The sequence below is a fragment of the Podarcis filfolensis genome, assembly GCF_964270895.1.
Source record: "Podarcis filfolensis genome assembly, chromosome: 8".
NCBI classification, from domain to species: domain Eukaryota; kingdom Metazoa; phylum Chordata; class Lepidosauria; order Squamata; family Lacertidae; genus Podarcis; species Podarcis filfolensis.
The window spans coordinates 64,564,026-64,584,091 of record NC_139611.1 but is presented as its reverse complement, the minus strand read 5'-3'; the positions used below and the strand labels follow the sequence as shown (position 1 = coordinate 64,584,091).

General features: G+C 43.6%; 1 protein-coding gene across 2 annotated transcripts; it reads left to right on the top strand.

Moving 5' to 3' along the window:
• The first annotated feature begins 2,080 nt into the window (after positions 1 to 2,080).
• Positions 2,081 to 11,432, top strand: GPN2 (GPN-loop GTPase 2). Of its 2 annotated transcripts, none has more exons than XM_083627763.1 (6): positions 2,081 to 2,191; positions 4,158 to 4,595; positions 6,310 to 6,466; positions 7,523 to 7,683; positions 9,164 to 9,294; positions 10,714 to 11,432. In XM_083627763.1, exons 1-6 carry the CDS (start codon positions 2,129 to 2,131, stop codon positions 10,784 to 10,786), a joined length of 1,023 nt encoding a protein of 340 aa, XP_083483889.1. In that variant the 5' UTR covers positions 2,081 to 2,128; the 3' UTR covers positions 10,787 to 11,432. The 2 variants fall into 2 exon arrangements, with proteins under 2 accessions (XP_083483889.1, XP_083483890.1); XM_083627764.1 differs by lacking the exon at positions 2,081 to 2,191 and adding an exon at positions 2,859 to 2,908.
• Positions 11,433 to 20,066: the final 8,634 nt, after the last annotated feature.

Genomic DNA, 20,066 nt, shown 5'->3' with positions numbered 1-20,066 from the left:
GTTGCCAAATAAAGGGCAAAATGTTTAGTATTTATTATTTAGGGGTTTTTTAATCAATATGGGTGCATCCTGATTGTAAGCTAAATTAAAGGGTTCTTGCTTGTGTTTCTTTTGGGTTGCCACAAGATCCGTGCTGCGTTACATCATGCTTAGCTACCAATGGCCTTTATCAAGAATAATGTCCTCCATGCGCCATTGCTCTAATGCAGAGAACCATTCCTAGCAAGAAATAGGAGAGAAAAGCAGTATTTGTAGCGGGGGGGGGGGGGGGCGGCGGGGAATATGTTGTTGCTGTGGAGAGAAGAGAGAAGTGGGACTCCTGGTTGAATAAATACAGAAATTTCCACAACTTTATCAGTAGTGCAGTTTTAACCTTGCTGGACTGGGAGTAATAAAATAAACAAAGTGCTCTATAATATTTCTTAGAACTTCTTCCAAGGAAGCATACACAGTGTTTTGCCATTGTATTGTCTCAGCAACCCCATGAGACCTTAGAATCACTCCAAAAATGAGATCCATATTTGAGGAGTAATTTGAGGCCAGGCCTCCCTGCTCCAGGTCTGTGCTGGGTGGTGTTTAGCATCCTAAAGCCACCGTTGATAACTTTAATGGGTTTTTATGGTTTATCCTGCCCTTCAAGTTCCTCAAAGTGGCCTGTGTTGATGTGTTCTGCTGCTCTCATTTTGTCCTTGCCAACAACCCTTTGGACTTCTATGAAGAATGTCAAGTTCTTCCATACAGCAGGTCTCACCACTATGGAACACGGTCTATGGACTAGATGCATGTCAATTCACCTTCCACTAATCAGTGCATTTCTGTGTTTTTATTGAGTTCAGCCTTGAACCAATTGCTCTGCATTCCAGAGCTCAAGATTCTCTCGCCCCCACACATCTATTATGTCTATCCAACTAACATTTTGCACTTGCTCCTTGTTTGTGTGTGGAGTGGGGAACACACAGCTGGTGCTAACTAGTGAATAAAGAAAACATTTATTGGGAAATAAGCTTGCAAAGCATAAAAAAACACTGCACTGTAGTATAACAAGACATATGTAGAGCTTCAGGAAACAACAGGCAAGGCTTTTACCTTGCATGATAAAATCAGGACCAATCATTAAAGCTTGCAGACAATAATTCCAATGTTGTTGTAGAAGGCAATGTCTGTATCTTTCACCCGCTGCTTAATTTCTAAAATGAGAAGCGTTGGGTTTCAAATATATCTCAAAAGCCAGCTCATAATAGTCCTGGCAGCTATTTCTGAACGTGACTGACCAGGGTGATGGGAAGACATTCTACCCATGCTTAGATGCACTTATTTGCATAGTTTCTGCACAGCTCCAAAGCAAATTTGTAGGTTAAGCCCTAGTGAGTGCTGGCAGAAAGTCAACCCTGCCTAAGAGCCAAGAATGTAGCCATAAATAACGACAGAGTGCCTATTGCAGGGGTCTGCAATGATGTGCCCCTGGACACCTATCCTTCCCAGTGCTTTTTCTTCTGGAGGTGTTGCCTGCTTTTTCATTATGTTTCACTGGTTTTGGAGACAGTAGATATTTTGCCTGTTTAGTGTATCAGGTTCTGAGCATCACAATCCCACCCACTCCCATGTGATGTAAGTATTTGGTGGTGCCCATGAGTGTCTTACATTTTCCAAATATGCCTCTGGTCTCAAAAAGGTGACCTATTGGAATAGAATTATTCCCACCCAATGGTCATGGAGAATGGGGAGAAAGGGGGTTGAATACATTGAAGTGAGCATGACTGGTTACCCACACAGTGTTTGGAAATGCAACATATTCCCATGGCCATTTGATTTCATCATTTTCACATTTTCCAGTAAACAAAGGATAGCAACTCCTACCAAACTTCACGGCTTTTACTACGCGCTCTATAATGGCTGCCATGCCCCACCTCCGTCTTCAGAGAGCACGCCAAAAGCACAAGTCATGTCAACTTTTGCCCTCCAAGTGGCGCTCGCCGCTTAGTTAATAAGGACGGAGTCCCCATGTTCGAAAAAATACGCGCGGAACCTTTGTTTATCACGCCTCCTTTTTCCCTCCGGATTAAAATAAGAGCGTACAGCGGAGCGGCCAAAGTTGCCGGGGTGGCGCCAAGCCCTAAAGCGACGCTGCATGTACCATAGAAGGAAGAAATGTAGAGAAGCTCATCCTGTTGTCCGCAGAGGAACCTTCCTGGTTTGTTTCTGGGTTTTTCGGGGTGTCCATTGGGAACTGCCCGTAGAAGTAAACGGAGAATCATAGAATAGAACTTAAGAGTTGGAAGGGATCCCGGGGGTCATCTAGTCCGACCCCTGCAATGCAGGAATCATGCCCAAAGCCTAAGCCCCAATTAATCAACCCTGGAACAAAGGAAGCAGCAAAGAGTGGAATTGTTTCTAATTTGGGGTTTATGTTGTCTGAAAAATGCTGATTTGAAAAAGGGCCCCCTTTCTCTCTGTTACCCAAATGCAGTGCTCTCTTGTATGCAGAAAACCTCGTGCTCTGTTGACCTCCATGGACACACATTACAATTTTAAATGCCACAAGAAAAATGCAAAAAAATTAAATAAACTGAAGTGTAGGTTCATTTCCCACACCAAACAAGGCCTGAGTTTGCTGTGTGAGGTGGCACAGAGGCACACTGGTCACTCCATACAATCAGAGGTTTCCCCAATAAATTCAATTGGCAGCTCTGACAGCCACCATGGAGAAGTGGGCAGAGGAGACCTGAGTGAACCAGAAGTCAGTTAGACTGTTTTAATGAGTGGAGTGATTACGGCTATGGCTATCTGGGGGTTGTTGTTTTTTAGCCGATGTTCAGACTTTGTGCATCACTCTAACCTTTTTACTATCTCTGTGACAGAGAGTCAAGGTGTGTTGTTGAAAAAAGTCCGTGTTGCAGTTGCTCCGGAGGTGAGAGGCTCACTTGCGCTTGCTCTGAATGCTTCTTAATTCTCCTTCTCTCCTGGCCCCCTCTGTGTCTCTGTTTATTTCTTCCCCAACTTATTTAGAAGGGATTGATTGTGATGGAAAGGAGCCCTCCTATCTTAACAATGCCGCCCTCTGTTCCGTTCCAGGCACAGCTCTGAGTTCTTGCCCCTCAACCACATGCACAACCCTGCAAGCCCATCCTAGCCATAAAATGCACGACTTCTGGGCCGAGGCAGTTTATTCAAATTGTGCCTCATTTTCTCTATTTCCCCACTAAGCCTCTTAGAAGTAGAGGGGCTTTGCACACTCCTCCAGAAAACACCAGTATAGGGGAGTACTCTCATTCAGAATAGCACAGTACTAGGGCCAGCTTGAGATATTTTGCTGCCTGAGGCAACAGGACAAGGTGCACTCTGCCCTCTTCATGTACAGAAGTACATGAAGTACCGACTGGACTGGTAGTTGAATCTTATTTCAGTACTGGCAGGGCCAGCTCTATCATTAGGCAAAATGAGGTGGCTGCCTCAGGCAACAGATGCTGGAGGGGCAGCATAGGCAGTCTCTCTCTCCCTCCAGCAGCTCCTCCTCCAAAGCTCCCCTGACAATTCTGCTCCTTTGGAGGACATAACAACTGTATGTGTACTGACCGCATGGTCTGTCCTAGTCTCACTAAACTATCCTGCTGCCTCAGGTGTAGTGGAGGAAGTTACTGTGTCAACAGTGTCAGAGTAAGAATCAACTGCCTTGGGGCCCAATTGGATATTTGAATTCAGATATCTGAACATCCCTGGTCTAACACTACAATCCAGGGTAGCCATTGCGGTGCCCTCCACATCTTGCCGAACTACAGCTCCCCTCATCTTTGACCATTGACCATACTGGCTGGGGCTAATGGGAGTAGTAGTCCAACAACATCTGGAGGTCATCACATTGGCTGCCCTTGCTCTCATTACTGTATCAGTCTCTCTGTAAGTCAGTAGTTACCTGATATTACCTTAGAAATATTTTTGTTTCAGTTGTACACTTCAGTTGTTGGGGTTGTTTTTTTTTTTAGAAGTGCCCTTAATTTGTGAATGTAGCAAACATGGTGTCATGGAAGTACTCTCACCAACTGGATCAGAATTGGATCAGTTTTTTCCTTGAGAATATGCTTGATAACAAACCCATGTTTGCTTCCTAAATACTGTGTGAAATGGTCCATATATTCTGACATTTTGCTGTCTTTTTTTAGAAAAAGAACAAAAGTTGCATCATGTCGTACAGCCAGAAGCAGTCCACAGTAGCCTTTGGTCAGGCAGTGATTGGGCCTCCTGGTTCAGGGAAAACAACTTACTGTCTTGGCATGCAGGAATTTCTTTCTGCAATTGGGCGCAAAGTAGCTGTAGTGAACCTGGACCCAGCCAATGAGGGGATTCCTTACCAGTGCGCTGTGGATATCTCAGAACTTATCACCTTGGCCGATGTAATGGAGAACTTGAAACTGGGACCCAACGGTGGCTTGATCTATTGCATGGAGTATCTGGAGGCCAACTTGGACTGGCTGCAAGAGAAACTGGCCCAATTTAAGGGGCATTACTTCTTATTTGACTGCCCGGGACAAGTGGAGCTTTGCACCCATCATAGTTCATTGAGAAACATCTTTGCTCAGCTTGCTAAGTGGAACTTCAGGGTATGGTTGGTGTAGATGAGGGATGGCAGCCCTCCAAGCATTTGTATCTGGCCCTTGGGGCTCTCCCTGCACCGCACCCCCTCACCACCTGTCCTTCAAGCTTCTTTTACAGTTTTTGCTTGGCGGCAATGGGCACTTGAATTCTGATAATGTATTTTGCATGCCTGGAAAGGGAGAGGGTGGGTGAGAGTGTGTTGAAACTAGCCTAATGCACCAAGGTAAAAGTCACACTTGCTGCTCCGTCCACTTTTGCCCCTGGCATGTGACATACAAAAGAGAATGTCACTTTCAGGATGAAAAAGTTCTCCTGCCCCTGGTACAGAAAAATAAAACAATGTTAGGTGGTAGAATTTTGCATGGAAAATGGGTACTGGAAATGAGAGCATCTTTTGGTGCCAAACTGCAAGCCAGATTTGGCTCCAGTGTGCACATTAGCTCTATGTAGCATAGTAGCCTTTTACAACTCATTTTCATGTGGCAAGCCATTTGAGTGAAATGGTTCAGGCAGTTCAAACTACACAATTGCAACTATTTCTGTGGATTGTATTGATTGGTTAAAATTGCCTGAGCTGGAAGGGGTGGTTTGTCTTCTGAATAGCTTGGATGCCTCCATGCAGCTGTGTTTTTGACTGGCTACCATGCTATAAAGATTCATGTATGAATTGGGCTTTAGGATTAAGTGTCCTGGGCTCTTGTATTCCCTATTTCAGTTTGGATGGCCATTTTCACTTTATGAAGATTTTTTTTAAAAATCTACCACCCACCATGTCTGGATTTAGCTTCAGCTGGCTTAATTGCATCCAACCTCCTATAGTGTTCAGATTCCAGAGAAGTATCAGAACTAAAGTTGCTGATTCAGATGAAAATGAAAAGGTACAGCTCTCTGATTTTAATGTAATGATGGCACTTGGCTTTAAACCTCTTAATAATCTTACACAGAGACTGTATAGGCATTGAATAGGTGGAGACACAAGATGGAACCTCTATGTCAGGAAAGAGATAACCCATTCTAGCTGCTCTCTGAACACCACTAGGTTCAACAGACTGGTCACCTCATGGAAAACAATAATAAATATCAAATAATGATCTCTGGTTGATTAAGGTGCAGTTGCCTCTTTTTTGCTGCTGTCTAGCTGTAGACTAAAGACCATTATAGGATAACTTCCCCCCACCCCACCCTGCTGTTTGGTAAACTCGATGGAGCGTGGTTTACATGGGGAAGGGCTTTGTTTCAGTGTAGAGCATCTCTTTTGCATGCCAATGGTTGCAGGTTCAATCCCTGGCTTCTCTCGTAGGATCATGTTCCTGCAAGATTCTGGGGTGGGGGTGGGGGGCTTCAATGCAGCTGGTTTATGGGCTTTTAGAGGGGAAAGAGGGCTGTTTCTTTAATTACTCTGTAAGCAACCCAGCTTCCACTACAATGGTTTTCCTAAACAGGTACTACTGTCAGTATGTAATATTACTTATATTTATCAGTTGCATCAGACAATCAGACTTTGGAAGCTTTGGCCCTCCATATGTTGTTGGACTACAAATCCTATCAGCCTTAGCCAGCATGGTCAATAATCAGGGATGTTGAGAGTTGTAGTTCAGCAACTTCTGGAGGACCACATGTACCCCATCCCTGCCCTAAGCGATTTCTTGTCTCCATTAGGATGTCCCAGACTTGACACAACACTGATTCTCATCCTTCTCTTGTTTCTTCTTTGCACAGCTGGCAGCTGTCCATTTAGTGGATTCTCATTACTGTACGGACCCCGGCAAGTTCATCTCCATTCTCTGCACTTCCCTCTCCACCATGTTGCACGTAGAGCTACCCCACATCAACGTCCTCTCCAAAATGGACCTAATCGAGCAGTATGGGAAACTGGGTGAGAGCCACCAGTAGGAGGTCCTTGAAGGGGAAGACGGATGTAACCTTTTACTAAGTGACAGTGAGAAGTTGTGGCTAATCAGATCCTGTAGCCTGAGAGAAACCATAATTCAGTTAGAGCACCTGCCCTACATGCTTGGTTACTACCTTTCCAGTGAAAAGAAACGGAGACAGCAGGTTCTGGAAAAGACAATTGCCCTCTAACCTAGAGCAAGGGAGGGGAACCTTTTTCAGCTTGAGAGGCACATACCCTTCTAAGCAAGCTTCCAGGAGCCACATACTAGTGGTGGATGGGCAAGAATCACAAGCGAGCAGAGTGAAGAACGTCAGTTCTATCTTTGCACCATAGGATTGTTTCTACACATACTTAAATACACACCCCTATCCTCCATCCAGGCAAGCAAGAAGCATTGTCAGAGTTCAAGGGCCAATTCTAGTCAGGCAAAAACACACAAGGAGAGTGCAAAGCAAGGCTATTGAGTGATGTGGCTTTGGAGAGAATGTGGCCTGGGAGATCCCCAAGGGCTAGATAGGGAGACCTGGAGAACCTCAGTTGATCCCCATACCTGACATTCCCCATGCTTGCCCTAGAGAGAAGCTCCAGTTAGAGAAGACAGCTGTGGGCTAGCCCAGAACCTTTGACCCTCCAGATATTGCTGAATTACAACTCCCATCAGTCCTGGCCATTGGCCATGCTTGCTGAGGCTGATGGGAGCTGTAGTTTAGCAGTGACTGGGAGCTAAATGTTTCCCACTGTTGGGCTAGATTCTAGTCACTACATTAGAGAAGAGAAACCCGAGACTTTCCAGGTGCTGCTGACTACAGCTCCCATCACCCTTGATCATTGGACATACAAGCTGGGACTGATGGGAGTTGGGAGTCCAGCAATGTCTGCAGGATCCCAGGTTCTTGCCAACTCTTTAATGGCCTTTAATATATGCATAGCATATCTATTTTAGATTGTAAGCCTATGGGTAGGGAGTGATGTGATTTGGCTTTATCTGCACCTTTTGTTCCTGAATTTGCTAGAGACTTGTCTTTTTTTGTCTTGCAGCCTTCAATCTCGATTATTACACAGAGGTTCTTGATTTGTCCTATCTAGTGGATCACCTGGCTACAGATCCTTTCTTCAAGAACTATCAACACTTGAACAAGAAGCTTGTGGAAGTGATTGAAGACTACAGCTTGGTTTCCTTTGTTCCTCTCAATGTCCAGGTAGCCAAGCCAAATCAGCAGGAAAGTAATAATTGACATTTGAGGAGCAGGCAGCCGTTCAGTTTAGGTTCTGTTTGGACTACTTCCTTTTCCTGCTGTAAAATGTAAACAGCGTCTTTCAGGATCTGGATTTTATAGGCTTTTCCATTTCAGATATTGGCTGTAATTTGTTGCTATAGCATTAAATAGTAATGTGTTTCATTAAATTATATGAAATAAATGGCTAATATAGTTTAGTGGCTAAGACACTAGACTGGGAAGCCAGGAGTCCTCCAATTCAAATCCTGCCTTTGCCATGAGCTCACTTGGAGATCTAACCAAGCTTCTGTCTTTCAGACTCAGGATTTTGGTAAAGCAGGAGTGGGAAACTTGTGGCCTTCCAGATGTTGTTGGCCTCTAAATCCCATTAACCTCAGCCAGCATGGCCAATGGTCAGGGATGGTGGAAGTTGTTGTTCACCAACATCTAGAGGGACATGGGTTCCCCACTTCCACTGTAAAAAGTATTGAGATAATGTTTGTAATTGTCTTCAAATAGTGGCCACAATCCTGTGCGCAGTTACCTGGAAGTAAAGCCCTCTTTCACTCAGTGAAGCTTGCACCTGAGTATCTGATTGTGCTCTAAAGCACTATTTAATAATGCTAAGTATTGCTATACTCTAACTTTAAAATAGGAAGTTTGCTTAAATTATGTTCCAGAAAGTAAAGAAACAGATGATAATTTGGCAATGCATTTGCATATACTAGCCAGATTGGAGAGTGATGCTGAAAGGATCAAAGAGAATTAAAAATATAGAAAGGAGCTGGACTGCTTTTATTTGTAACTAGGAAAGTAAAACTCCCACATGAATTAATATGCTATATAAATGAATATGTGTATTTATGCTCAGTTATTCTGAGAAGAAAACATCTGTTAATACAGGAGCTAGGGCATGGAACTAACAGGCAAAAGATTAAAAAATACTACCACTACTACTACTACTACTAATAATAATAATAATAATAATAATAATAATTTTTATTTATACCCTGCCCTCCCCGGGGCTCAGGGCGGCTAAGGAAGCAGCACCATGTGACATTGTTTATCTGTGAAAGGCAAGCCTATATTAGAGCAAGAATCATGGAAGTTTGATGGGGAATCCAGCTAAACTGGAAGTGAACCAAAAAAAGTGCTGAAAGGGAAGAGAATATTGAAAGATGATCTTTGGATTGCAGTCTGCCTGTAAGCCAGCTCACGTGCTTCTTTCATCACCTGATGATTGTGGCATCAAGTGGCAATGTGCATGTGTGAATGAGCTACTACAATTCAAAATCCACAGCTAGAACTTCCGTATCTCATCAGACCCAAGTGTCCCAAGTGATGAGAAATCACAAATTGTGAGAAAGCAAGTGATGGTACATGCTGTGCATTAACTGGCCCAGTGAGTAGCATCATGGAACATGAAAGATAATTTCAGCCCCTAACATGTCCATTTTCCTAGGATAAGGAGAGCATGCAGCGTGTGATGCAGGCGGTGGACAAAGCCAATGGCTACTGCTTTGGAGACGCAGAGCACAGAAGCCTTCAAGCCCTGATGTCTGCAGCAGTGGGAGCCGATTTCCACTTCACATCGTATCCTTTTTTATTGTGTTCCCCTTCCCTGCTGCAAGACTGAGTCTTATTTATGCATCCCAAGAAATAATCATCTGGGGAAATCTGCATGCCCATAACTATATTGCAGTTTTGAGGGTCAGTTTACACTACCATTGGCACTGGTAGCTGATCAGATGGAAGTTTTACTTATTTGTTTTATTCATTTAAACAAATTTATAGTCCGACTCATAGTATTCAGCTGTTGAAGCACTGTACAGTATAAACCTATGAATCAAACCTGTACAGTGTGCATGAATAAGCCTGTTTCTACAATTCCAGCCCAGTTTCAAAGGTGTGTTGTGATTGTGGAAATAAGCTATATTTGTGACAATATCGATAGCATTTATTTATTTTTATTGAAGTATTTCTAATCAACACTTTCATACAATCTAATCAAGGCAGTATACAGTATGCAAGATTATAATAAAATCAGTGAAAGCAACATCGTTTGAAACTTCACTATAACATCAGTAAATACTGGTTGGTGAAAAAGAAAAAAAATCATATTGCAAAGGCCTGTCTAAGCAAAGCAGGACCTATATTCAGAAGACATCTGAAAAAAGGTATGGATGATTCCTGATGATCCTCTACTGGCAGGGAGTTCCACAGGCAGGTCCTGCCACACTAAAGTCCCAGTCCCTAAGTAGAGGCCAACCAAAACTCAGAGGCATGAGGAACCACCAGAAGTGCCCCATTGAAGGATCTTCATGATTGAAGTAGAGAGTAAGGAATCAGGCAGTCTTTAAGGGCCTTTTGGACCCATTTTTTTAGGGCTTTGTGAATTAATACATGTAGAACCAATGTAGGTGATACCAGGCTGATATACAGGAGCACCAAGATACACCACCTGCATCCTGCATGTGAGATTGCCAGCATGGATGCAATCCATAAGCTGTGGTTTATTACTCCATATTCTGCATGTCCGGTCAGATATTAGGCTTTACGAGTAAGTTTCTAACCCTTAGGGCAGTAAGCAGAGCAAAAGCCCAAAGATGATGTAATACTGACTCTCTTTCTCGTATCTTTTGAAAACAATTTCTTATGAGCTGTGGGCAAACTTTTTACCACTCTTTGATTAAAATCTGAGCACCTCTGGGGTCTGGATAAAATTGTTTTGTGGGCTGGACGTAGCCTGAGGGCTGCCGGATAGCCACCTCTAATCGAGACAAATTGCTTCTCCCACTCTTGTTCCGTGGAGCTCAAATTCCTTTTTGTATTGTTTGCTGCTTCCGATACTGTACCTTTTGGATGGAATGTCCTCACATTAATTGCACTGTCAGCTAGCAGTCAAACAGAGATTAGTGCTCCACTCACTCACTCACTCACTCACTCACACACACACACATACACATCAGCCACCACTTGCTGTTTATTTCCCCTTAACTCACATACAACCAGCACATTAGCAGTCCAGGAGAAGTATGTGCAGCCGCAGGAGAAAAGTGTGGAGCAGGAAACCATGGACGTGTAGCATGCCTGCTGCAGCTGTAAACAGGCCACTGCAGGTGGACAGCTCCTCCCATCCAAGTTGGCTTCCCATGTGTATTAACCTGCAGCTGAAGAAGTACCCTGCAAGATATGGACTACCAAGATGCAGCTTGGGCCTTTAGGTTCCTCCCACACAATAACTTTCTTTCTGGTGTATTTGGGAGCCTCTGTGCTTGAGACAAAGGGGGGCCTCCCCACCAAAAAAACCCAGTTAGCAGTGAGCTGTGGTATGGGCAGCTGCGAGGCACAGAAGATGACCGGTGAAATGGCAAAAGTAATAGATGTCTGCTGCCTAAAGGAAGTTTGCACCAAAGATTGTCAGTGTGACCGCTCTGTTGTTGTTTTATTGAGAAGCATGGAATTCTGTTAACTTTGTACAATTGCATAGGAGCTTGACTGTCTTCTCTTCTGCGGCCACCAATGCTCTGCCTCTGTTTGGCATTTCAAAGTGTGGAGATGACAAGCAGTGATGCCGGGCACTAGGGACAGGAGCACCCTCAAAGCCTCCTGACTCCACTTGCTGTGACACCCCCCCCCCCCCGGTAAATGTCAGGTTTTGGCCTTGGCCTTCTAGGAGATTTCTTCTGGTGGAGGGACTGATCAACCAATACACTCTGTTCCATACCTGTGTGTCTATATCCACGTCTGGTATTCTTCTTTTCGTATGAGGATTGCTTTCCTGCCCCACCCACAATAACTGCATGGAAGAGAAACAATATACAGTGATACCTCGGGTTACATACGCTTCAGGTTACAGACTCCGCTAACCCAAAAATAGTACCTCGGGTTAAGAACTTTGCTTCAGGATGAAAACAGAAATTGTGCTCCGGCGGCGCAGCAGCAGGGGTAGGCCCTATTAGCTAAAGTGGTGCTTCATGTTAAGAACAGTTTCAGGTTAAGAATGGACCTCCAGAACGAATTAAGTACTTAACCCGAGGTACCACTATACACTTAAGACACCTTTAAATATATCATTATTGCTACTACTACTCCTATTTTGTTCAATTTCTTACTCTCCCTTTACCATAAGGTCTCAGGGCCAGTTGCAGCAATGTAAAATTTAATATTAACAGTAATCGATAACAAGTTGCAGTCACAGAAATAGAGTGGGTCCTGTAAACATTTCTCAAGTGTCAAAAGGCCAGGGTAAAGAGGGTATATATTTAACATTCAGTGGAAACTATATAATGAAGGAGCCAGACACGCCTATTTTGGGAGGGAATTCTTTAACCTAGGAGCTGCCACAGAATGCTCTCTTTTGAGCCACCACTCCTACCACCAAACATCTGTGTGTGGTAAAATTACCAAGAGGGCTCTGCTGGTATTAATACTCAAAATGGGGTCTGTAGGGAAGCAGGCAGTCTTTTAGATATTTGTGGCCTAAATTGTACAGAAGAAGCTTTCATGAACTAGAGTCCCACTTCATGGGGTGAGGAATGGGAAGAGTGAGTTCAGATGGAAAGGAAATAGAATAAGGCAAAATAAAATCTATGACAGTTATAGTAAATTTTACTAGGTAAAGCTTTAAAGAAAGCAAAAAAAGCACCATGACCACAGCAATAATTGATTATCAAACTTTGCTAAATCAGTTAACACCTATAGTGGGAAAGGAAGCCGTTACCACAATTCAAATCACACTGGGCCAGGAAGCTGTTTCCAGGATTCAAACTGCAGGTGAAAGAACTGACATTCTTGATAAGCTGTAATGTGGTGGTTGTATGCTGGAGCCTTCCTTTGGAACTGGTGTAGAGAGAATTCTAGCAGGTGCAGCTTATCTCAGTCCTGCAGCACTAATGGGTATTTTGTGGCACCTGTTACAATGCCTGTTCTTCATATCAAAGTGAGTGAATGGGCATATGTGAGTTAAGGTGATCCTGCAAGTGAACAATGGCTATGTTCTACCTTCTCTGTTGGAGGCAGTATGCCTCTGAATACCAGTTGCTGGGAATCACAGGACTCTGGTCCTGCTTGCTGGCTTCCCATGGGCATCTGGTTGGCTACTGTGAGAACAGGATGTTGGACTTTGGCTTCCTCCAGCAAGGATCTTGCAAGAGTGCTGCTGCCGGAGAAGCATCTCTTCCACTCAACTTGAGTACAGCTTTTCTGGTGCCACAAGGGGTTGCTGTTGCAAGGAACAGGTAGGAGGACTGCTGGGTGTGCCTAGGACTGAAACTAGTCTCCAGCACAAAACTTTGTGGACAAAGATGGCCTTAGGCTTGTTCTCATGCTCTGTGTCATTATGAATGGGGATCCCTAACAAAAAGGGGGGAGAAGCAAGCCTGCAGAACTGTCTTGAGTCTTACTTTAAAAAATAAAAATCCGGTTGTTGATGTGTTTGAATTACAGCATGAGACATACACAGCCTGCTGAAATCATTACAGTCACTTGTTTTATCATACCTCAAAGTGGAAAGTCAAACACTTAAGCGTGTAAGAACAGATACATTTGCCTTGCTAGATCTATTCTAACATGGCAGAGGCTGCAGTTTTTACAATCTCTGTTTGTTGCTGATAAGAGCCCTCTGGTCTCAATGTAGATCTTGGGTATTACTGTGGATATTTTTTAAAGCCTGTATATAATCATTGTTAATGCTGTAAGCAATTTTTAGATCTCTTTCTAAGTATTTGCCCAGTCAGTGAATTCTTGTCCTTGACACCAATGAGGTGAAACTGGATTAAGGACATAGTTGCTGAGGTAAACCCAATAGCTTGTCCTCAGGAGAAGCTTCTGGAAATCACTTGGCTTTCCTTTTGTCCTTACGCTTAAGATACCTCAGCTCACTGATACGGTCCCAGAATGGCAGGAGGGAATTACTCTTTTCTGTTAACTCACAGCTATTTTACTGTGTGAAAAAGTTGCATAAGAAATTGGGCCTGAGAGGGAAGTGTGGTAAGAAAGCAACTGGCACAAAGAAAGGACATTGAGAGTGGGGGAGGAGGCCTTGTCAGGAGATCTATCAAGCCAACGTCTGTAAATCGCCCTGAGGTCTTATGACGAAGGGTGGTATATAAATCTAATAAATAAAATAAAAAATTATAAATTTGAAAAATAAAATTTAAAAAGGCCACAGCTAGTCCAGAGACTCAGAATGGGAAACCTATGTCTGTCCAAATGATGTTAAGCTCCAACTCCCTTAAGGTCCAGTGAGATGGCCGGTTGTCAGGGATGATGGGAGTTTAGTCCAAAGAAACATCTGGAGCCAGGTTCCCCATCTCTGCTGTAAACAATACTGAGTTGGACAGACTAGTAAGTAGTCTGACTTGGTAGGAGGCAACTCCATATTGTGTTCCTGTTCTAAACTGACTGCAGCCATCTTGTGCCGCTTTTGTTGGGCCTCCCCAGGATCACACACGGTGTTTCATTTCCACACCAGTGGCAACTCTTTCTGAGAGGCAGCCTGCATCATCACCACGGAAATGCTGTGCATGATTGAGGCTTCAGGTGGCATGCCACCTTACGTTGCATGTCCATGCCCAGGTGTGACAGCACGTGGAAACCTCTTGGCTTGGGAGCCTTATGGGGTGTGGGTGAGCATCAGAGACCAGCCCTCCAGCTCAAAGGTGTTGGCATCATTTGATGCCACCGCCTCCTCTGCAAATTTCCCATTTATGGGATTTGCACATTGTTCTATAGACACAGCCCTTGCTTCAGATGGTGCTTTAGATTTCCTCCCCAAGTGCCTTTTATCTCTGCAAGAAGGCCGGGACTCTTCCCTCTGCCAGCCTCAGCGGCAGGTTCACAGGTGTGATGGGGCAGGGCTGGGTCTCAGCAGCTCTCAGCCTTTGAGCCTCCTCCATGTTTTAGTGAGCTATGCAGGGTATGTGCTGACAGGGCCAGCACAATCATTAGGTGGGGTGAGGCTCCTGCCTCAGACAGTATAAGCACCCTGCCTGCCCCATCACCTCCGCTGCAGTGCCAATGCCAATTTTGGCCAAGACCACACCAATATTGTGCAACATATATTGCGGCATGTGTAAAATCTTGCCCAAAATTGATGAGATCTTGCTCAGAATTGGCGCCGATGCCAGCGCCGCTTCTCTAGAGTTGGCAGAGTTGGGCAGCACAAGTGGCAGCAACTGGACAAGGCAGCGGGACACACCATCCCTGTGCACTGGGCTCAGCAGCAGCTGATGTGGGCAGTAAAGTAACAGTAGCTGGCAAAGTCCACGCCCACCCCTTATAAAGACTGAAAGAGCTCAAAGCGTGGGAGACATGAAATGCAGGAAGCTGCCTTATACTGAGTCAGACCCCTGATCCATCCAGCTCAGTATTATTCTATACTGACTGGCAGCGGCTGTCCAGGGTTTCAGGCAGGATTCTCTCCCAGCCCTGGAGATTCCAGGGACTGCGCTATGGCCCTTCCCAGTCCTGAAATTGGCTTCCAAGGTTCAACATCCTAGTAGCATATTAATTTAGTAGCAGGCTGGGAAGCACATGAGAAAGGGCCTTTCTTGGTGGTGTCCCCACAATTTTGGAACTCTCTTTGATTTAACATTCATTTGGGCCCATCAGTTCTTTTTGCTGTTGCTTGTCTTTAGGAGAATCTGGAAATCTAATTCAGTATTGGCTATCTGTATGTCTGTATCCACACAGTGCTTCATACTCTGCCTAAGGTTATATTGTTTTATCTGCCTTTGTAGATTGCTTTGTGGGCTTGGTCCTGAAAAGTGACAAATATATTACTGAAATTAATTAATGAATTAATGAGCTGTAATAGACTCCTATTTCCACCTCCCTGCACTTTTAGCTGTGTTGTCATTATATTGCTGTTCCTTATCATACTTTGAATGCTGCCACTTGTTTGCCAATGTATTAAAGTTATACGTAGCTAATGTGCTTCAATGCACTTTAGTGCGGTTCAACTAATTGTGAAATGCTAGTGCCTATCCATGGGTTATTATAGTGTAATTAAAGGCTCCTGGAGAAGTGTTTGAAACAAAAAAGGCTTGACAGGATGTTTCAAAGCCATCACAATGTAAAAAGAAAAGAGTCGCTAAATCAAGACCAAATAACTGGGATCAAAGTTCTGCACTGTGATGAAACTTGCAAGGGAAGCTGTTATAACCTTAATGGGCCTCCCAAATCAGTGGTGGCCCAGCACTGGTCAGCCAGTCTTGGTATGTATCACCACTAAACTATTGCAATGTGGACAAATAAGTAAATTGAAAATGCTTGGAGACTGGGGCTAGAATGGGATATTTGAATCTGCCCCAGATGGGAACAAGGTGGAGCTTTGCAGTTGATTTCCACCTGCTCTTGGCTTCAGTTCCCCAGAGTTCACCCTTCTGTTCCTCCTCTGCCATATCTACCACCCAAGCGGCACTCTTGGAGCAAACAGCTTTGTTTGCAAAGCGGCAGCTGTTTGGTAGCCTGTGTGATGAGATGCCCTGCTCCTCCACCCTACACAAACTGCTTAGTAACGGCTTTTTCAGCAAGCCCAATGGCCCTGTGGGCCTCTCGAGAGAAGCCGTTAGACCGGCTTTGAGGTTCTGGGTGCCCATGGCAATTCTAGCGTTTCCTTGGCTTGCTACAGTCTATCTTGCAATTGGGCAACTCTGCTCCAGCTGTTCCCTGTTAACTCATTGAAGGCTCTCAGCACCATAGCTTTTTGAGAATCAATGTACCGTCCCAAAGATGAGGCAGCTGCCTTACTCTGAGTCAGTCTAGGATTTCAGACGGGCTCCTCTCCCAGTCCTACCTGCAGATGCTGGGATTTGAGCATGGGAATTTCTGCATGCAAAGCAGATGCTCTATCGCTGAGCTATGGCCCTTCCCAACATTTAATTTCACATAAAGTAGAGCCATGCTTGTATGCACGCACACCCGAATTCTAATATAGCAATCAGCCCAGCCACCTCCCTTGTTTATAGTTAAAGATATATTTGAGGCGTGCAATCTTTTTAACAACAGCTTCAAAGGATATCACTGCATTATGTGAAAAGAAAGGCAATGTGCTGCATTGTACCTTTGTGTCATTGGCGCCATAGAGGCAGGATTTGGGGGCAGAGGTCCAGTGCCCAATTCAGCAGTAGAATCAGGAAGGCCCCTGAATGCAGCAGGCCTCATTTTGATTTAAATATTCAGGCTGTGTGCACCCTACACATTTAAAGCATATACCCCCTGCCCCAAAGAATATTGAGAACTAGAGTTTGTTAAGGATGCTGGGAATTGTAGCTCTGTGAGGGGGACAAGCTGGTCCTGTACAAAAGAGACCGGGTCGACTTGAACCAGAATGGAACAAAATTGTTGGTTCTTTAAAAAATGTGGCAGAGCAGCTTTTAAACAGATTGCTGCGGGAAAGTTGACAGGAGCTGAGCAGCGTCTGGTTCAGGGTAGGTGACCAGGAATTATATTCAGGGGAGTGAGTGGGTTGTTGCTACTCTCTGTGATTGCTCAAAGTGAGATTGTCCTGTCCCTCCTCTGTAGGAATGGAGGATAAATTTGATTCAGTTCAGATTTAAAAGTAAACTTACCTAATTGGCACTTTCTGAAACAGCACACAAACTAAAACACAGCCATCCTTAAAAATTCACTTTCTCCAATTTTTGAAGTACAGTTCTCCAGCCAAGGAACGTATATGAAAATGCATATACTATGGGAAAGTGTGCATACAAATGCATATACAGTCAAACCTCGGGTCTTGAACAGCTCAATTTTCAAACGTTTCAGCTTCCGAATGCTGAAAACCCAGAAGTAAGTGCTCTGGTTTTTAAACGTTTTTCGGAACCTGAACATCTGACGCGGCTTCCTCTTGAGTGCAAGAAGCTCTTGCAACCAATCGGAAGCTGCGCCTCAGTTGTCGAACGTTTCGGAAGTCGAACGGTCTTCCAGAACAGATTACATTCAACAACCAAGGTTTGACTGTATTAATAAAAATAACATACAAATGCATGATCAGCGTAGGATTCAACAGCCTGGTGGAGATAGTGGATAGAACACTGTCCCTCCTCCACCAGTCACCTTGTAGAAGACCTTTTAAAAAAACCAGCTTGCTAAGAGGTCATAGCCTGTAATTCTGTGTGCTGGCTGTGGAAGAGAGGGCAAATGATCCACAGTGAAGGAGGTCTGTGGCCCTGGGCGTCGGATGGCTCCAGGGGGTCGTACACTCGGTGGGGCGGGGCCATCCAAGTGGAGTTAGGTAATGCAGGGTGTAATCCTAGGGCTATGGATCCCTTGGTTTTAATTGTCTCGTTTGTTTAAACCACATCCAGTGCACATTTAAAGCACATGACATTCCCTCCAAAGCCCTGGGAACCAGTTTGTTAAGGGTACATACTGGGAATTGTAGCTATTTGTGGCAGAAACTACAGTTCCTAGGAATCTTTGTGGGAAGCCATGTGCTTTAAACGTATGTTCGATGTGCTTCAAATATATGACTTCCCCTCTTCCATGGCTAGAATGGAAATGTGGGCTACTAGTCTCTTAACCAGCAAATAAAATGTTATGCAGACCTAGTAACTTTTGTGGGTGTATTTTCAAAGGCGATATACATAGGTTAATTAAATAAGACTACTTCTAATTTAATATAATTAACATAAAAATTGCTGTGTGGCCTCCACAGTATGGGATTTAGCAGCAGACAGTTGATGGATCTGAGTGGTGATGATGAGGCAGAAACATTCCAATAGAAATAATTAGAGTTATAAACTTTGGCTTCCAATCATTTTCTTACATCCAATCCTTCTACATTTTTAAATCTTTTTACGCACCCATATATTACACAGTATACAGGTATGTTACATGCACGTGTACCTCATCTCTCATCCATCACAATGTTTAAGATCAATGTAGGGCCAAACTGCATGTTAATTTAGACTTTAAACAACAACACATATTTAAGCTGTGCCACTTCTGTTTTGAAGGAAAAGCAGATTGTGTGTGTGTCTGTGTCAAAGTCAAACTGAATCAGAGCCCTGAACCATTTTCCAGTGAACGGCTGATACCTGTCCCCAAAGCTGCTGTAGATTACAAGTTATTGTTGCTTAACTCTCACTTTACTTTGTATTTATGTACTTAAACATTGATTTGGTGTTGTTGTTTTGTAATATTTATTCTGCGTTTGTTGAATTGTTGATTTTTGTCATTTGAATTTACTAACATGTATTTTACATATTTGTATTTTCAACGTTTTTACGTTTTTGAATGTTTGCTGTGAGCTGTGGAAAAAGCACCATATAAGTAAACTCAATCAATCAATCAAATGCCAGCATAGATGGATGGCTCTTCAGTGGGAAACAGGCTTGAGGCCTAGTTCCGATTGGGAGTATGATCCAGATTGGTAACTTGCATGGCTGCTTTCTCCTCAGAATAAAAGTGGCATGCTTTTGACTAAACTCCAGCACCAAGTTCAAAAAGCAAGCTACCATATCTGAAGGGTGTTCTGCTGCTGCTGCTGTGGAGCACCTGTATAATGAAAGTTAATCAAGTGTCACTTGTCCTCTGCTACTCTCTCAAGTAGCCAGTCATTTTAATTATATTTCTGTACAGGCTTTAATATTTTTTCATGTTTTTATATTGCTGTACACCCCCCTGATATTTTATGAGAGGGAAGTATAGGGATGCCTTTAATAATAATAATTAAATACATGTTATGAAACTACTGTAAAGGTCTCTGGACTACAACTCCCATCATCCCTGACTATAGGCCATGCTGGCTAGGGCTAATGGGAGCTGGAGTCCAACAACAACTATGTGGCAGGCCAAAGCTTACCCATACTTGTGTAAAAAAGTTCTGCATTTAATGACCAGGGTAAAAGAGGTATGGGGTTGACCTTATTTCATTTTCTTTCTCTGTGCTAGTAGCAGACCCATTCTTTGAGAGGGAACCAAATGGTCCCAAAATGGCTCAAGGGGGGGTATAAGCAGGCTTTCCATCTTGTGTGAAAGACAACACAGAATGGTTCTTTGAAGATGCTGTTTGCCATCTGAAGTTTTGTAATTACTTGTTTAAATATAACTTCTTATTCTTACTCTTTAAAGGGATTTGCTGCCCAATCAGAGCCTTTTTTTTTGTAAAGTGTTTTATTGTTGTTTCATTTTATAATGAATATAAAACAAAGGTAACAATTATAACAGACAAAAATTAAGATGTACAAAACTATAAAGCAGACACATAGAATGAGTAGTTGCACATAAGTTAAATAACAAAGTTAAGACTATCAACTTTATCAGAACATCAAGCATAGTTTCAGATTTCCCAGGATTCCAACAAGGGTTGTCTTGAAAAATGATAGAATGCCAAATCATATAAAACGTGTCTGGAG

What these genes read in the sequence shown, in the direction of transcription:
- GPN2 (XM_083627763.1), top strand. Translation starts at nt 2,129, where the DNA reads ATGTACCATAGAAGGAAGAAATGTAGAGAAGCTCATCCTGTTGTCCGC. An exon ending in CGAGCAGTATGGGAAACTGG is followed by an intron (nt 6,467 to 7,522) that starts GTGAGAGCCACC and finishes TTTGTCTTGCAG; the next exon opens with CCTTCAATCTCGATTATTAC. An exon ending in TTGTTCCTCTCAATGTCCAG is followed by an intron (nt 7,684 to 9,163) that starts GTAGCCAAGCCA and finishes CCATTTTCCTAG; the next exon opens with GATAAGGAGAGCATGCAGCG.